Raw genomic sequence first — 19465 nt, 5'->3', positions numbered from 1 at the left:
TTCCAGGTGGTTGTCTAATATGGACCCTGAGAAGAAAAAGAGGCCATCTCCCAGTGCAAACAGTGTTCATGTCTTAATCATCTCAGAAAAGACTGCCTCGGGGGCCAAATCCTAATCCCCTTGACTGAAACTAAACACTTTTAATATTGGGATTACAAATGCATCATATTAAAGCACAGATTAGTACAAGATGGCAATATTTATCAGGTTAAATGTTGCGAGCAGCACCAACATGAAGCAGACGGTGAGAGCTGAGCGATTAAGGATCAACGGGAGATCGATGCTCTCTGAACCTGCATGACACCATACTGCGTCTGTAGTGTCCTAACACGAGACAGCACAAGACAAACATTGCAGTAGGGAGGGAGTTAGGCAGCCAATGAGATGAAGCGTTTACTGGCCTGAACAGGCTAATGAGATATCCATTGTCTTTCCCTCTATAGACATGGATCTTCAGGGCAGGGGATGAGATCCTGAGATCTTAGTAGGGTCTGTAAGAGACCTTTAATAGACATGGATCTTCAGGGCAGGGGATGAGATCCTGAGATCTTAGTAGGGTCTGTAAGAGACCTTTAATAGACATGGATCTTCAGGGCAGCGGATGAGATCCTGAGATCTTAGTAGGGTCTGTAAGAGACCTTTAATAGACATGTACTGCAATGGCCTCCACATCTTCAGACAGAACAATCATGGAGAATCCGAATCCGAATCTCTCAGAAGATCAATTCTACTTTCAGCAAACACTAAAAGTTCAAAAAGGGAAGGAATGTCCTTTTTGTATAACTAAAACTATGTCTGCTTTTATTTAATTTGCTAGTTTTTTGTGTTTACATGCATTTTCTTGCTAGTTCAAAACTACTGACTGACTCTTGCCTCCATTTTGAAAGCTAAAGCTGGGGAACCATCCATTTTCAGTGTCATTCTCAGACATGTAATTCAGTGTGTACTGAAGCTATTCACTTGAAATAACTGACATCAAGATGGGCTCCTAACTCTTGGGAGGCACACAATATTACAGGTCAAATTCCTAAAAACATAACTTAGCACTTAAAAGCACTAGTGACTGTGTTCCTAAGTGGAAACATGTGTACATACTAATTTAACACAGGAACAATTAGAGGACTCATAGTAAGGTCCTCTCAGATAAAATGTAACAACTGAATTTATATAGATGTAAAATAAAAACTAAGAATTGACTTAGGCATTGCCAAGAACACCTCAATGTATGACAACTGGCATAGCACATGTTCACTCCTGTTTTTCAATCACATGCCATGAACAGTATAACAGCACATCACCACGTTAGGTTTAACCCAACTTTGTGCATATGTTACAGTATTATCATTACCCAATGATGAGCAGTTTGGCAGATGGCCATATAGTATGCTGGTTTATATAACCACAGTAGCTAACTAGTAGAGTAGGACAACAGAAAGCAATCAAAGTTATCTAAGCTAAAGGCACTGACAGTCGAGATATACAGTAAAATGTGCAAAAGCACCTACGTTCACAGTGTGTATTGCCTACATAAGTTAGATATTTGCGCTCGTATCACAGCGAATAATCTATAAGCCCACTGCAGTGTAGAAATGTTACTGTATACTTAACCTCAGTTTCATCAGCGGTAGACAGACAATCATGCTAAAATGTTTCCAAGAAACAACCATCATTCATTAATGGGTCTATGAACTGTAAGCGAGTAAGAAGGCAAATCAAATATACCATGAAAACTAGAAGAAGATCCTCTGCTTTGGACAACTACTAGTAAGATACCCCATGCTAGAACCCCAGTCTACAACACCATCCTATGCATGTATGCTCGGTCCTAGTTTCTTGCCCTGACAAAACTGTACCATGTACGGGTTGAAGTTAGTTTTGCGACACGCTTTGTGACAATTCATGGATATAACAGGCAAAACATAATGACAAGCACAAGTGAATTGGTGTCATGCTCAGCTATACCTTTGCAGTATTAAGGTTTCATGTCCGCTTCAATTTCTTAATGTATCCTTCAGTAATACCTCAAATGTAGGTGAAGACACTAATGGCAAACTATGAAAAAGGGAGATTAATGACCAGGATAGTTATGGCCTATTCAATTATCCAAAGCAGTATTAGATCAGATACGCTTTTCCTATCAGGCACTGTTCCCCCATCGGATACGGCTCCCCCCAAAATATGCTCTCTCATCAGGTACTGGTATTCAAATGGATATACCAGCATGTCATTTCTGACCGTTTCTATTTAATAGTATTATTTAATTGAGGAATTCAAACCAAATGTTTTGCGATCAAACAACATCTGTTAATGTTCATGTTGACCTCATCTTTAGGCTTTGGATTGCACAGCAGTACCATTAACTTCATTAGGCAAGAATCAATGTCTTCTGATCTGTTTCCATTCTCCAAAATGTCAAGTAAAGTCTGTATATTTATGCGAAAATCAATAGAAATATATTTATTTATGTATTTATTTGAAGTATGAATGTCCTCTTGTCAAATTGAATTATAATTGAACATTTCTTGGCCCATGTTTGCCCCCACCCTCTTCTTTTCTCATCTGTGCCTCTCAGCCACTGAGGTTCAGAAACCACACAGAAAAGCTCTTCTGAGGTCACATTTAGGTTTGCGGGCAACACCAACAAACTGAGACACAACATTTCATTGTTTTCCATCAATTCTGTATTGCTCTGACTTCAATCGCTAACAATAGCCTTCATTTTTAATGACCTTTCTTAGAATTGATTGTGTTCATTCATGTGAATTTAGGAAAAATGTTAGGGCCTGTCTGCAGAGATGAACCCAGACAACACTAAGAGTTATACATAATGGAAGTGCAATTTCATCTCTTGGACATTTAATGGAGCTTGCTCCTACACTGTTGTAATCACTTATAGAATCATAAGTTAAGTGTAGTACTCTGACGGTACAAAACTCAAACTTCTCCTTTACATCCCTGGCTTTCTCACACTCTCACAGTTGGATCAACGAGCGATACTGTTCTGACAGTCAGAAACAGCTTTAATGTAATGGAACAGCCTCATCCAGTGTTTAGCTTCGTAGTGGTACATACATAATGTAACAAAGGTGATGGCTCATACTGTACTAGGCTCTAAATGCTTTCTTAGGGCAAATCACACTCCCCCTTCCTTTACCTACTTTGATCCACAGTCATCTTCCATCCTTGTGTGAATCACTTCTTCTGCATGTAACTCTAAAGGTTGTTCATTTCTCCTCATGACTCCTTCTCAGAGATACCATATGACATTTATCAAGACAAATAAACAACTGAAAAGTTAAGTACTTGGCGAATGTCTTTGTATTTGAGAGTCTCCACTGCACTGATCGTTTAGTTTAATTCACCATCACATGTCACTGGTTCATCTCAAAAGCACAATCTATGTATTTGCTGTCCAATCAAATAAAATACAATGACATAGTGAAAGTATGTGTCCTTGAATCCGGACAAACACCTATACATTAAAATACCTGAAATCTCCAAATTAGTATCCTCTGACAAAATTCTCACAATAGACATACAGTATGAAAAGGTAATATACACAAACAACAAGTACAATCCAGATATTGCAGTACATTGCAATCCAGATATTGCCGTGGCCCATCGAATATAATGAAGGCACAGTTACGTTTGCAAGATCTAGTAGGATGCTTAATTAGTCTGGATCATTCAGAGGCTGGGGCTTCCCAACAGGAAATAAATGCCATGTGCAGTGATGTGCATCGATTCTGAGTAGCTATCCAGCTAGGTCCCTGATGGCAAGCAGAGTGTGGAAATGTGAGAGGATGGAACTCCTAACCATACCTCCATTCTACCAGGCCATCCTCACTGTACGTCAACAGTCATTCCAAGGTCAGGCTCGCTGGCAAATTGGATTTTACCATCAGTTTCCTGCTCCTCAAAGACAACAACCTGAGATCAACAAAAACAAAAGGCTCTGAAACACAGCAGAGGTCAACACAGCAGCAGGGTGCCAAGGTGTGGAGACATGTTCAGAGGAAAGGGAAGTCGTCTGAGGACTATTCCTGCAAAGCACTGACAAGTTCAATATCATCAAACCCACTGGGTGGCCCAGCTGCTATAGCTGTATATCAAAATTGTTGACCTGTGATGTCCCTAACAGAGGCATCTGAGTGAACTCCTGTGGAGGGTGAGGGAGATTTTTCAGTAACAGTTATGGCATCAGTACCTGGTTGTTTCCTCGGTTAAGCCAGGGGGCGGGGAGGTAGAGAGTTTGCTGGGGCCCCATGGACCAGTGGCGTCCAAGATTTTGCCCGTTGATAAAGACCACTCCTTTACTCCAACCCTGTGAATAAAAAAACACTGTAATCAGTGACTTGAAAATCAGAGTTTAGAGTTTCTCTGGGATCTTCTTTCACCACTTTGTTGATCTGATGTGTGAGGCCTAATACACTAGCTATGAATAAACCAGAGACAGGCCTACTACCCTATGCATCAATAAACAGTATGGACAGGTGGTGCTGTCTTCCATAACCATAGAGCCTTTTGGGCTGCTTTACTCACAGGCAGTCTGATGAAGGTGTCTCTGGGATGGTCACCCACATATAGCTTGCCGTGGAAAAACCCTGGGAAGGAAGGCTTCTGGAAAACAGAGTTCCACTGGCCTGATGCACTCAGTCTGAAACATGGGACAAGATCACCCTACTATAACACAGGAAATTACTGACTAATACAATTTCTCGTCATATTTATTCATGTAACAAAATCATTTGTGAGAGTGTACAATGGCATCGCTTCAGTCATGGATATGTAAATGGTTTTATTCCACTTGTAATCTTTTGATGTAGTGTTGTTCTCAGTGGGCAAGCATTTTCAAGACGGCGCTAATTTCCCAGTTGATTATAATGTGGTTTCAACATGGTATTGGGAAACCACATGAAAAAGCTGTTATTTCTGCAATCTGGCATTGTAATTCTATGCTCAGTGAGAACTAAGAAGATAATCAACTCAACAAAATCAGAGGTAGGCACGAGCAATGACAGAGACTCAGAACAGAACAAATAAACATGAAGACGGAAATTGAAAGATGTACATGATCAGTACAAACCTATTTACAAAGCCAGGCTTCATATCTAGACTATGAATGATAAAGTCTCGTAGCGGGGTATTGTTCAACTCAATGTCTCCGACAAGACCTGAAAAATAAGCCAAGGCTGAAATAAGGCAGTCTTTGATTTTCTACATTCAGTGGTTAATTAGCTGCTTTTGAGCACCTATTCTGAAAGGATTTACTAATAGATGTGTCTAGTTATACAACCACAAGGCTATCACTGACCCAGATACAGTAGGTTAAACTATTTTATTACCTTTACGCTGTTCATCTAGGAGTTTACCATAGTTCAGTCTCCCAGAGTTCTCCACGAGTAAACTCAATGTTCTCTCCCCCTTCAATGAAAAGTACATAAAATATGTGGAAACAATTGGAGGTGTTATCTACAGTTTACAATGCAAAGCAGACTAAATAAAGACAATAGAGGAAACATGTTGCTTTCAGTTGGACTGCAGATAAATCCAATCTGCTGCTGTGTGATAGAAAAGCAGCATGGACTTGTTTTCCATTAACAGACGGGAGAAAAGGTAGTGATTGTGATTCCTCTTTGTTAGAACAACATTTGTCTGAACTTTCTGTTGGAATAATCCTAGCACCTTAGTGACAAACACATTTATCAGCATCACCAGAAGCTTTCACCTCTAACATGGTGTTGAATATTAACTATCCAGTTTTGAAAGCAGCTCACCAGCACACCTACAGCCTGAATACAACTTTTTTTTTTAAATATGTGTTATTGTCACATACACCGGATAGCTGCAGCGAAATGTGTTGTTTTACAGTCAGTCATAGTATTACCCCGCCCCTTGAGCAAATTAGGGTTAAGTGCCTTGCTCAAGGGCACATCGAAAGATTTTTCACCTTGTCAACTCGGATATCCAAACCAGTGACATTTTGGTTACTGGCACAACACTCTCTCCACTAGGCTACCTGTTTCCCAAAACACACACTATCACTATACCTTTCCATCAGGCAGAGCACACTCCAGCATCTTATAGTCCAGTACACCAACAAAGAGTTTGTCCACAAACACCTAGAAGACAAGAGAAGTTTATTAGTACAAATAATCTACTGACATAGGGTACTTGACGTTTGCTATTATCATGAAATAATTATGATATAATGCCATGTAGCTGTGTCTGTCTGTACTTACCAGGGCTCTGTCTCTAACATTGTTCATGGAGTTCAGAAGGCCTCCGCTGTGGATTATGGTCTCATACAGAGTGTAGCCGTTGGACTGACCATTGTTATTGTTGACAGGAAGGTTCTCCATGTTGACTGGTTTCTCTGACTTCAAGGGCTACACCAGGACAAAACAAGAACAACTTCCTATCTAATCTGACATGATTATATATTATATGATACAGTGACATTAGAAAGTATTCATACCCCTTGATTTATTCCACATTTTGTTGTTTTACAGCCTGTATTCAAAATGGATTAAATAGATTTTTTCTCCCCCATCTACACACAATACCTCATAACAACAAAGTGAAAACATGTTTTTTGAAATGTCTGAAAATGTATTGAAAATGAAATACAGAAATATCTAATTTACATACACTACCATTCAAAAGTTTGGTGTCACTTAGAAATGTCCTTGTTTTTGAAAGAAAAGCATATTTTTGGCCAATAAAATAACATCAAATTGATCAGAAATACAGTGTAGACATTGTTAATGTTATAAATGACTATTGTAGCTGGAAACGGCAGATTGTTTATGGAATATCTACATAGGTGTACAGAGGCCCATTATCAGCAACCATCACTTCTGTGATCCAATGGCACATTGTGTTAGCTAATCCAAGTTTATAATTTTAAAAGGCTAATTGATCATTAGAAAACCCTTTTCCAATTATGTTAGCACAGCTGAAAACTGTTGTTCTGATTATAGAAGCAATAAAACGGGCCTTCTTTAGACTAGTTGAGTATACCTAGTTTGAGAAACAGACGCCTGAAAAGTCCTCAACTGGCAGCTTCATTAAATAGCACCCGCAAAACACCAGTCTCAACGTCAACAGTGAAGAGGCGACTCCGGGATGCTGGCCTTCTAGGCAGAGTTCCTCTGTCCAGTGTCTGTGTTCTTTTTCCCATCTTAATATTTTCTTTTTATTGGCCAGTCTGAGATATGGCTTTTTCTTTGCAACTCTGCCTAGAAGGCCAGCATCCCGAGTCGCCTCTTCACTGTTGACGTTGAGACTGGTGTTTTGCTTGTGCTATTTAATGAAGCTGCAAGTTGAGGACTTTTCAGGCGTCTGTTTCTCAAACTAGACACTCTAATGTACTTGTCCTCTTGCTCAGTTGTGCACCGGGGCCTCCCAGTCCTCTTTCTATTCTGGTTAGGGCCAGTTTGTGCTGTTCTGTGAAAGGAGTAGTACACAGCGTTGTACGAGAGCTTCAGTTTCTTGGCAATATCTCACATGGAATAGCCTTCATTTCTCAGAACAAGAATAGACTGATGTGTTTCAGAAGAAAGTTATTTGTTTCTGGCCATTTTGAGCCTGTAATCGAACCCACAAATACTGATGCTCCAGATACTCAACTTCTCTAATGAAGGACCAGTTGTATTGCTTCTTTAAATCAGCACAACAGTCTTCAGCTGGGCTAACATAATTGCAAAAGGGTTTTATAATGATAAATTAGCCTTTTAAAGTGATACACTTGGATTAGCTAACACAACGTGCCATTGGAACACAGGAGTGATGGTTGCTGATAATGGGCCTCTGTACACCTAAATAGATATTTAATTAAAAATCAGCCGTTTCCAGCCACAATAGTCATTTACAACATTAACAATGTCTACACTGTATTTCTGATCAATTCTAGGTAATTTTAATGGACAAGAAATGAGCTTTTCTTTCAAAAACAAGGACATTTCTATGTGACCCAAGTCTTTTGAACGGTAGTGTAAATATTCACGCCCCTTTGCTATGACACTCCAAATTGAGCTCAGGTGCATCGAATTTCCTTTGATCATCCTTGAGATGTCACTACAACTTGATTGGTGTCCACCTGCGGCCCATTCAATTGTTTGGACATGATTGAGAAAGAAACACACCTGTCTATATAAGGTCCAATAGTTGACAGTGCATGTCATAGCAGGAACTATATCGTAAAGTCAAAGGAACTGTCTGTAGATCTCCGAGATATAATTATTATGAGGCATACAGTATTATGGGGAAGGGTATAAAACAATTTCTAGAGTGTTGAAGAGCACAGTTTACAAGAGCACAGTGGTCTCCATCATTGGGAAATTGAAAAAATATGGAACTACCCAAAAACCAAACTGAGCAACTGGGCAAGAAGGACCTTTGGTCAGGGAGTTGACCAAGAACCCAATGACAACTCTGACAGAACTACAGAGTTCCTTGGCTGAAATGGGAGAACTTGCCAGAAGGAAACAGTCTCTACAGCACATCACCAATATTGGCTTTATGGTAGAGTGGCCAGACGGAAGCTACAAATGAGAAAAAGGCACATGAGGGCACGCCTGAAGTTTGCAAAAAGGCATGTGAAAGACTCAGAGCATAAGGCAAAAGATTCTGTGGTCTGGATGAGACAAACATTTTACTCTTTGGCCTGAATGCAAACAATATGTCTGGAGAAAACCAGGCACTGCTCATCACCTGTCTAACACCATCCCTACTGTGAAGCATGGTGGTGGCAGCATCATTCTATGGGGATGTTTTTCAGCAGCAGTTACTAGGAGACTGGTAAGGATAGAGAAAACAATGAATGGAGCCAAACACAGGCACATCCTTGATGAGAACCTGCTTCAGACTGTAAACAACCTTAGACTGGGGGGCGAAGATTTACATTCCAACAGGACAATGACCCCAAGCATACAGCCAAAGCAATTCTGGAATGGCTTCAGAACAAGAATGTGAAAGTCCTTGAGTGGCCCAGCCAAAGCCCAGACTTGAATTTGTGGAAAGACTTGTAGATTGTTATTCATCGCGCTCTCCATCTAATTTAACAGAGCTTGAAAAAATCTGGAAGGAAGAATGGGAGAAAATCCCCAAATCCAGATGTGCAAAGCTGATAAAGACATACGTAAGACAACTCAAGCTGTTAACACCGCCAAGGGGCTTCCACAAAGTATTGACCCAGGGGTGTGAATACTTATGAAAATGTGATATTTCTGTATAGAATTGTCATTAGATGTGCAAAAATGTATTAAAAAAGAAGTCTATTTAATCCATGTGAATTCAGGCTAACACAACAATAAGTCAAGGGGTATGAATACAGTGGCAGTGTATATACAGTGTTTTCGGAAACTATTCAGACCTCTTGACTTCTCCACATTTTGTTACGTTACAGCCTTATTCTAAAATGGATTCAATATGTTTTTTTGTCCTCAACAATCTAAACATAATACCCAATAACGACAAAGCAAACTGTTTTTTTTACATTTTTGCAAATGTATTACAAATAAAAAACTTAAATACCTTATTTACATAAGTATTCAGACCCTTTGCTATGAGACTCTAAATTGAGCTCAGGTGCATCCTGTTTCCATTGATCATCCTTGAGCTGTTTCTACAACTTGATTGGAGTCCACCTGTGGTAAATTCAATTGATTGGACATGACTTGGAAAGGCACACACCTGTCTATATAAGCTTCTGCAGTTAACAGTGCATGTCAGTGCAAAAACAAAGCCAGGGGGTTGAAGGAATTGTCCGTAGAGCTCGGAGACAGGATTGTGTCGAGGCACAGATCTGGGGAAGGGTACCAAAACAATTCTGCAGCATTGAAGGTCCCCAAAAACACAGTGGCCTCCATCATTCTTAATGTGATAAGTTTGGAACCACCAAGACTCTTCCTAGAGCTGGCCGCCCAGCCAAACCCAGCAATCTGGGGAGAAGGGCCTTGGTCAGGGAGGTGACCAAGACCCGATGGTCACTCTGACAGAGCTCTAGAGTTCCTCTGTGGAGATGGGAAAGCCTTCCAGAAGGAAAACCATCTCTGCAGCACTTCAGCAATCAGGCCTTTATGGTAGAGTGGCTAGACGGAAGCCACTGCTCAGTAAAAGGCACATGACAGCCCGCTTGGAGTTTGCCAAAAGGCAGCTAAACACTCTCAGACCAGAGAAACAAGATTCTCTGGTCTGATTTAACCAAGATTGAACTCTTTGGCCGGAACTCCAAGCGTCACGTCTGCAGAAAACCTGGCACCAATCCTTACGGTGAAGCATGGTGGTGGCAACATCATGCTGTGGGGATGTTTTTTAGTGTCAGGAACTGGGAGACTAGTCAGGATTGAAGGAAAGATGAACGTAGCAAATTACAGAGAGATCCTTGATGAAAACCTGTTCCAGAGCACTCAGGAACTCAGACTGGGCGAGACCTAAAAATAGCTGTACAGCATTTCTCCCGATCCAACCTGACAGAGCTTGAGAGGATCTGCAGAGAAGAATTAGAGAAACTCCCCAAATACAGGTGTGCCAAGCTTGCAGAGACATACCCAATAAGACTCAATACTGTAACAGCTACCAAAGGTGCTTCAACAATGTACTGAGTAAAGGGTATGAATACTTATATAAATGTGATATTTCATTTTTATTTTTTTTCCCATTTTTTATAAATTAGCAAACATTTCAAAAATTCATTATGGGGTATTGTGTGTAGATTTATGAGGGGGGGAAACAATGTAATACCTTTTAGAATACGGCTGTAACATACATTTTTTGGGGAAAAAGTCAAGGGGTCTGAATACTTTCCAAAGCACTGTATAATATAAAGGTCAAGGTCCATTTTTAGAAAGCCAATTACCATAATTATGAAATACATTCTTTCTACAAGTGTCTGGATTTAGACGGTGGGAAAGTAATTGTCGTCTCATAAGGGAGCAAATTACAGCAATGGCTTGTGAATAATTAATGGTTTACGCAAGTACCAGACACGCTGCTACATTTGCCCAGAAAATATACAATGAAGAGAGCATGTAAGGAGGTCTCATACAGTGTATATCTAATTCTAGTGATACTGTATACAATAATTTCTAGTGATAGATATACAACCAATTCTTGTGAAATTGTGTTCAACCAAGTCCTGTGCATCACAACCAAGCAGTCTAGGCCAGGTTACAGCAGACAGCGTGCTACTTGGACCCTAGCTGCTCACCTTCTCAGTAAAATGCAGGCTCTCCCACAGTGACAGATGCTTCTGAATGATGACAGGCTCATACACTATCCTGGCCTTGACGGAGGGAACCTCAGGAAGCTTCTCACCTGAGTTACACAGATATAGTCAGATATAAAACATGCAGGGGAGTGGGAGTCTCTTGGTGGATAGAAACTGTACTTTTGAGTTTACCAACACGAACAGAGGGTTTTGTAGGAACATCAATACACTCTAAGGGCTCTATTTTTGACGCTAGTGTCAAACGCATGTTAGTTTGCAATTTTGTCATGTAGAAATTGGCTTACGAGCATTATCAAGCTCGAACGCCATGTTCGGCAATTTACCAGTCTTATATCAGAACATGATCCAAAGTGCTAATTTCAGGCAGGGCTGGTAGGGATATTTAAGACCAACCAAAAGCTGGTTTTAGTGGTAACGCAGTTGGTTACGGCATGAATTTTGGCAGTGGAAACGCAGCCTATCCAGCACACTGCCCATATGCGCATGGACCAAGAGTAGCCTAATGTGCTTTTGGTGCCTGCGTACTTCATATTTAGAAATATAAAAAACAAAACGTTTTCTCCCATTTCATTTTATTTGGTTAAAATCTAGCATAGCCTCCCCTCCTCTCAATGAAGGCCTTTCCCCCATTGCCAAATGCAAGTCAAGACTGTCCATAACATTTTTGGCTCCTGAGACCGTTTGGAAAGAAATCTTAATCGCCAAAACCTTTATTAAAATATAACGTTTGAGATGAGTAAAACAGGGAGCTGACATTCCCTTTGTATCTATGCATTGTAGGCAGGCCCACATTGTTTTAGCCATGCAGGTCCCATTTTGGACGTGCATAAAACCCCTTGCATGATGTAGGCTACTTTTCATGCCCATCATGCAACGAGAGATGAGAACCTCAGGTGAATACCGGTGAACATCATATACAGAAGTTATCTGTAACCTTTAACAATTGCTTTTTCCCCATTTCATATGTTGAAAACTCAAGCCCTCCATTAGGCCTACTATAACGAAGGCTGTCTTTTTATAACATCCTTACATTTTACATTTATTTCATGTCGTTTCATTTTTTTTTTTAAACGTGCTTGTTTTTCATTAAATTTTATTCCAACAAATTGTATTACAATGGTTCACCTCAACGTGCATGCAATGTAACTGTCACACCCTGATCTGTTTCACCTGTCCTTGTGATTGTCTCCACCCCCTCCAGGTGTCGCTTATTTCCCCAGTGTATTTATCCCTGTTTCCTGTCTCTCTGTGCCAGTTTGTCTTGTCACAACCAGCGGTTTTCCCGTTCTCCTGCTTTTTGAATTCTCCCTTTTCTAGTCCTCCCAGTTTTGACCCTTGCCTGTTTCTGGACTTTGTACCCGCCTGACTGACCATTCTGCCTGCCTTGACCACGAGCCTGTCTGCCACTCTGTACCTCCTGGACTCTGATCTGGTTTTGACCTTATTGCCTGTCCATGACAATTCTCTTGCCTACCCCTTTGGAATAATAAACATTGTAAGACTCTGCCTCCTGTGTCTGCATTTGGGTCTCGCCTATATAGTAACATCTGGAGATGTGTGAATGTGATCTGTAAAATGGTTCCAATTTATGTAAATAAAACACAGGCCTATTTGGGAGCAGTATAACGGTGAGTGGACAATCTCCCTTTTTATATTGGATCTTTGTCCAGCTACTGTGAAAAGTTTGGGTGTGTGTAAAACCCTAGACATTATGGTGCCTGTAAGTGTGAGACAACCTATTTGAAACAAGTTTAGTTTAGAATTTGAATTGAATTATTCGTTCTCTTTTGAGACCTTGTCAATAATGAAGTATAGGCTGAGCCTATATCAGTGTGAATGCTATTGAAGCCACGCAATTACTTAGAACAACGTGGACTGCAAATGGGTTCAAGTTAATGTATTTGGTTCTACATTTTGTTTCTGTAAGCCATTTAACAAACTATAACAGACTAACATTGGAATTTGAGATGATTCCAAGGCAATACATAAAAGACGGTAAATACACAACTTGATATTTCGCCATGGAGCACATTCTGATTGGCCAGTGAGGGGCCGTGTTAATTCATCAACCCAGCGAACGCCAGCAAGTGCGGCAATAATTGTAATAGTGAAAATAGCATAAATATTTCTGACAAACCCCTGAACCTATGTGTGTATATATATATATATATATATATATATATATATATACTGCTCCAAAAAATAAAGGGAACACTAAAATAACACATCCTAGATCTGAATGAATGAAATATTCTTATTAAATACTTTCTTTTTACATAGTTGAATGTGCTGACAACAAAATCACACAAAAAATATCAGTGGAAATCAAATTTATCAACCCATGGAGGTCTGGATTTGGAGTGACACTCAACATTTAAGTGGAAAACCACACTACAGGCTGATCCAACTTTGATGTAATGGCCTTAAAACAAGTCTAAATGAGGCTCAGTAGTGTGTGTGGCCTCCACGTGCCTGTATGACCTCCCTACAACGCCTGGGCATGCTCCTGATGAGGTGGCGGATGGTCTCCTGAGGGATCTCCTCCCAGACCTGGACTAAAGCATCCGCCAACTCCTGGACAGTCTGTGGTGTAACATGTGGCGTTGGTGGATGGAGCGAGACATGATGTCCCAGATGTGCTCAATTGGATTCAGGTCTGGGGAACGGGCGGGCCAGTCCATAGCATCAATGCCGTCCGCTTGCAGGAACTGCTGACACACTCCAGCCACATGAGGTCTAGCATTGTCTTGCATTAGGAGGAACCCAGGGCCAACCGCACCAGCATATGGTCTCACAGGGGGTCTGATGACCTCATCTCAGTACCTAATGGCAGTCAGGCTACCTCGGGCGAGCACATGGAGGGCTGTGCGGCCCCCCCAATGAAATGCCACCCCACACCATGACTGACCCACCGCCAAACCGGTCATGCTGGAGGATGTTGCAGGCAGCAGAACGTTCTCCACGGAGTCTCCAGACTGTCACGTCTGTCACATGTGCTCAGTGTGAACCTGCTTTCTGTGAAGAGCACAGGGCGCCAGTAGCGAATTTGCCAATCTTGGTGTTCTCTGGCAAATGCCAAACGTCCTGCACGGTATTGGGCTGTAAGCACAACCCCCACCTGTGGACGTCGGGCCCTCATACCACCCTCATGGAGTCTGTTTCTGACCGTTTGAGCAGACACATGCACATTTGTGGCCTGCTGGAGGTCATTTTGCAGGGCTCTGGCAGTGCTCCTCCTGATCCGCCTTGCACAAAGGCGGAGGTAGCGGTCCTGCTGCTGGGTTGTTGCCCTCCTACGGCCTACTCCACATCTCCTGATATACTGGCCTGTCTCCTGGTAGCGCCTCCATGCTCTGGACACTACGCTGACAGACACAGCAAACCTTCTTGCCACAGCTCGCATTGATGTGCCATCCTGGATGAGCTGCACTACCTGAGCCACTTGTGTGGGTTGTAGACTCCGTCTCATGCTACCACTAGAGTGAAAGCACTGCCAGCATTCAAAAGTGACCAAAACATCAGCCAGGAAGCATAGGAACTGAGAAGTGGTCTGTGGTTATCACCTGCAGAACCACTCCTTTATTGGGGGTGTCTTGCTAATTGCCTATAATTTCCACCTGTTGTCTATTCCATTTACACAACAGCATGAGAAATTTGTCAATCAGTGTTGCTTCCTAAGTGGACAGTTTGATTTCACAGAAGTGTGATTGACTTGGAGTTACATTGTGTTGTTTAAGTGTTCCCTTTATTTTTTTGAGCAGTATATATATATATATATATATATATGTTGTATATATAGCGCTATATTGTGTTAGGGCTCTATTTTAACAAACCTAACTACTAGCTGGAGTTATATTGTCACGGACGTCATCAGGGAAATGACCGGACCAAGGTGCAGCGTTGTGAGCGTACATTTCACTTTATTATAAATGTCGCCAACAAAAACAAACATGGCGCTTACTAGGGCTATACAGGCCACTAACAAAGACAACTAAGGTGGCAAAACAGGCTGCCTAAGTATGAGTCCCAATCAGAGACAACGATAGACAGCTGTCCCTGATTGAGAACCATACCCGGCCAAAACATAGAAACAGAAAACATAGAAATAAAGAAACTAGAATGCCCACCCAAGTCACACCCTGGTCTAACCAAAATATAGAATAAAAGCCTCCATGGCCAGGGTGTGATATTATATATATATATATATATATATTGAAAATGACCTGTTTATTCAGACTGTCATTGATAGATAATATAAATGATCGATTACAATAATTAAATCTATTTATTTTTGACACAACAATCATTTCTTATGATCATTTTGACCTCTGCATACAGTGGTATGTCACAAATGGCAAGTCCAGATAAATGCAGAAGTGGAAAACATCTGTGACTCAGGAAATAATCCAGGTTTTTAAGATAATTACTGGGAAAACATCTGAGCTTGACAGCAGTAGCAGCATCCAGCTGGTAGTACAGGTCACATAATCATACCCATTCTCCCTTTTCCAACTGTTGGAGCTGAATGTTGGTGCTCTGTAAGAGATGTCCTCCAGCCCTCTTTAAGGTGTTGAAGCACTCTGAGAAACCTGCAGCCACTGAGGGTTATTGGTGGAAAGTGCTCCCCTACCACTATGTTCAACATCTGGGCCACTAAAAGGGGCTAATGGGTGGCAAAAATCACCTAGTCCTGAAATGGCATTCAGAGTTTAAAAGCAAAGTATTTCTTTGGAGAAAATTGCTGTTTCACACTTTTGCTGTATGGTATTGTGTGAGCTGCCTGACAGTTATCAGCTGCAGTTTATAAACTTGAAACTTTAATGTCATTGGATTCTACAGTGGATTGATATTTGAACTCAATTTAAAGAATGTTGTGCAAGTTGGACTGCCTGCCACATGCATAATCAAATCATATTACCTTGGCTTTTAACCACTACAGTCCATTTTGAAGAACAATACTATTTATTTAATGTTATTAAACCAAGTGTTAGATATTCAATTGACAGTATTTTCGTTCTATTTATGGTCAATCATTAGAGATAATGTTTTAGTCTGTGACTATGGGTACGCATTACTCGCATTACTCAAAAGCCCTGTGATAGACTAGCGCCCTGTCCAGGGGGTGTACTTGTACTGTACATTAAGGTGCCTCATTCTATAGAAACAGGAGAAAGGCTCCTGCTCCTATAAACCATTCCGGCTTGCAAAAGCCAAGGCTTGTGCAAGGCTACTTACTTACACAGGGTATGCATGACTCATGAAACTCATGAGCTGAGAGCCAAACAATAGCATATATCAAGTTGGATCGAAACACAGAATTAGGTCATGTGGTGCTGAATAGAACATAGACGCACGCACGCTTTAGTGATCACTCTCATCCAGGTCAATGCTCATTGTTCAACATACTGCACAACGTAAGGATGAAACATGTTAAGATAGCCCTGAAGATCTTAGTTTACCGGGAGGCTGGATAAATGCAAGATTGCTCTGACTTTATATTTGAGGGGTGGGAGGTGGGGCGTGTCCCTAATCTGATGTCCCCTCCTATCCCTGCTGTACTGTAGTCCAGGGTATCTCAAACTCGTTCCTGGGTATGTGTATGTCCCCCCTCCTCCCCGCTTGATGATGAGTTGGTTATTTGAATCAGCTTTGTAGTGCTAGGGCAAAAAAACTAAAACATGCACCCAGGAGGGGGAGGGGAGTTTTAGAAACGCTCCTGTAGTTCACCATACCCAGCATCAATCTCACACACTCATCTCTGATTGGGCAAGACAGACTCAATGTTCCCCATAGGGTCTTATTAAGTGACTTTGGAGAATGACACAAAGAGCCCCTCACGGCGACACTCACTGTGATAGCGGCTCAATACATTCCTCAGAAGAGTGTACTTGGTGGTGTAATCCCCTGCCTCAGATAACGGAGCATCGTAATCTGAAAAGATAATGCTACTATCAGAACAGCAAGAGGCACGATGAGCGAGAGGCGGGGATACCTCCTCCCGTGTCCGATGAGTTTCACTCTGCTCCTTTCAAACATCTTAGCCAGCAGGAGACATATTTTGTGGTTATCTTGACAGATACGGCTGCAGGAGTTTGGATGGAGGCAAGAGGCAGTGAAGAAAATAAAATGCAAATACAGACTACTGATAAACTTGAAGGTCAAAGAGCCGGTGCCAATGTGCCACTGTTACTGTGTTTGACATCAATGTCATTCTCCTGAGTAGCGAGGTTGTTACAATTTCAACAGTCCCAAACAGGATATAAAACCCATCATGCAGTCTTTCTTTTACATTTCCCATGCATTTTATTAGCTGATGAATTAATGATGCAGTGAGTGCTAAAATGCAGCCCGAGGTCAAGCACTGTTGAGGAGTGACAGCCCCATCTACTGGCCTTTACAAACAGTACATTGACGGTGCATTACTGTAACATCACCTGCACAACTGGCTGGTGTACAATCCTTATCAGAGATATGTTTCAATAAAAATAAATAACAAGGTAAACTATGAGCTAATATTGATTTTAAAAGAAAGATCTAAATAGAACTTACCATAGCTTGTTACCATTGGCTTAGGCATGGGCGTGGCAATTGCAAAAGCCCCGTTCATGAAGCCAAAATTAGTTCCTCCGTGGAACATGTAGAGATTGATTGATGCATCCTGTTTCAGGATTTCCGTCACAATAGCAACCATGTCTGCCAAAGAAGGGTGACAAATGAGAACTTACTACCGATGGGTACAGAGACATAGTAGAACTACAAGACCTGGTGCACGTAATAGCTGTATCATATCCATTGCTATAAACTCTACCTCTATATTCAAGAGCTGTAGCAGGGAGCCCAATAGTAAAACAAAAAGTAGGATAACATTTGACAAGCAATTGACCTCGTTCCAAATGTCCTATTGCCCTTAAAATCAGTTAAATTGCATTATGGATTAAACCCGCCACACCTTATTACACTTATAAGTCATTATAGGAACTACCCGATCCCCATTCAAAATCCCCTGCCTCAACATACTGATTAGCTACACATATTGCATAGAACAGTGGTTCCCAACCTTTTTTTTCAATTAAGGAACTCAGTCTGGCATTAAACTTACTCTTGAATGTTGTAATAGTAGAATGCACAAGGTGCAATTTCGAAATTGGGTAGTGGATCATCAGTTCCTCTTGTCATGTTAGTCATTGCATACCTTAGAGAGCTATTTATAACTTGTCAGAAATGTCCAGATCAACTAGCCCATGTCCGCTAACATTTTCTTTATTTCGTTTTTTTAAGACCACAGACATTGTTGGGGGGGATAGGGATATTCCCCAATGTTCTCCAATTCTGCAAGGGGGGCACCATGGGAAAAAGTTTGTGAACTACGAATATAAACCCCTTTTTCAGGACCCTGTCTTTCAAAGATAATTTGTAAAAATCCAAATAACGTCACAGATCTTCATTGTAAAGGGTTTAAACACTGTTTCCCATGCTTGTTCAATGAACCACAAACAAGCAATTAAAGTCACCATTATGAAAACTTAGGACACTAAAGAGGCCTTTCTACTGACTCTGAAAAACACCAAAAGAAAGATGCCCAGGGTCCCTGCTCATCTGCGTGAACGTGTCATAGGCATGCTGCAAGGAGGCATGAGGACTGCAGATGTGGACAGGGCAATACATTGCAATGTCCGCACTGTGAGATGCATAAGACAGCGCTACAGGACGGACAGCTGATCATCTTTGCAGTGACAGACCACGTGTAACAACACCTGCACAGGATCAGTACATCCGAACATCACAGCTGCGGGACAGGTACAGGATGGCAACAACAACTGCCCGAGTTACAGTTGGTCCTTCTGTAGCTCAGTTGGTAGAGCATGGCGCTTGTAACGCCAGGGTAGTGGGTTCGATTCCCGGGACCACCCATACGTAGAATGTATGCACACATGACTGTAAGTCGCTTTGGATAAAAGCGTCAGCTAAATGGCATATATTACTATTACTATTACACCAGCATCGCACAATCCCTCCATCAGTGCTCAGTCTGTCTGCAATAGGCTGATAGAGGCTGGACTGCAGGCTTGTAGACCTGTTGTAAGGCAGGTCCTCACCAGACATCACCGCCAACAACATTGCCTATGGGCACAAACCCACCGTCGCTGGACCAGACAGGACTGGCAAAAAGTGCTCTTCACTGACAAGTCGCGGTTTTGTCTCACCAGGGGTGATGGTTGGATTTGTGTTTAT

The 19465-nt window shown here is 41.5% G+C and overlaps 2 protein-coding genes across 4 annotated transcripts in view; one reads left to right on the top strand and one right to left on the bottom strand.

Moving 5' to 3' along the window:
* Positions 1 to 577, top strand: part of LOC118397531 (galactosylgalactosylxylosylprotein 3-beta-glucuronosyltransferase 1-like) — a 106789-nt gene extending 106212 nt beyond the window's left edge. For both annotated transcript variants that reach the window (XM_035792405.2, XM_035792404.2), the window contains one exon: positions 7 to 577. The gene's annotated coding sequence lies outside the window, so the exon portion shown is untranslated. The remainder of the gene's footprint in view (positions 1 to 6) is intronic.
* A 2723-nt stretch (positions 578 to 3300) lies between these two features.
* LOC118397530 (beta-galactosidase-1-like protein 2) overlaps positions 3301 to 19465 on the bottom strand; it is a 23151-nt gene continuing 6986 nt past the window's right edge. The window contains exons 10-19 of one of the 2 annotated variants that reach the window (XM_035792402.2): positions 17783 to 17926; positions 17084 to 17164; positions 11213 to 11319; positions 6243 to 6389; positions 6051 to 6122; positions 5346 to 5424; positions 5087 to 5174; positions 4543 to 4657; positions 4208 to 4324; positions 3301 to 3930 (exon numbers count right to left, since the gene is read on the bottom strand). In XM_035792402.2, the coding sequence (XP_035648295.1) occupies positions 3844 to 3930; positions 4208 to 4324; positions 4543 to 4657; positions 5087 to 5174; positions 5346 to 5424; positions 6051 to 6122; positions 6243 to 6389; positions 11213 to 11319; positions 17084 to 17164; positions 17783 to 17926 (1037 nt within the window). In that variant the 3' untranslated portion in view covers positions 3301 to 3843. The remainder of the gene's footprint in view (positions 3931 to 4207; positions 4325 to 4542; positions 4658 to 5086; positions 5175 to 5345; positions 5425 to 6050; positions 6123 to 6242; positions 6390 to 11212; positions 11320 to 17083; positions 17165 to 17782; positions 17927 to 19465) is intronic. The other variant, XM_035792403.2, reaches the window with a different exon arrangement.

The sequence above is a fragment of the Oncorhynchus keta genome, chromosome 18 (genome assembly GCF_023373465.1).
Source record: "Oncorhynchus keta strain PuntledgeMale-10-30-2019 chromosome 18, Oket_V2, whole genome shotgun sequence".
Taxonomy (NCBI): domain Eukaryota; kingdom Metazoa; phylum Chordata; class Actinopteri; order Salmoniformes; family Salmonidae; genus Oncorhynchus; species Oncorhynchus keta.
Note: the sequence above shows the minus strand (reverse complement) of the source record. Positions and strands in the feature narration are given on the sequence as shown.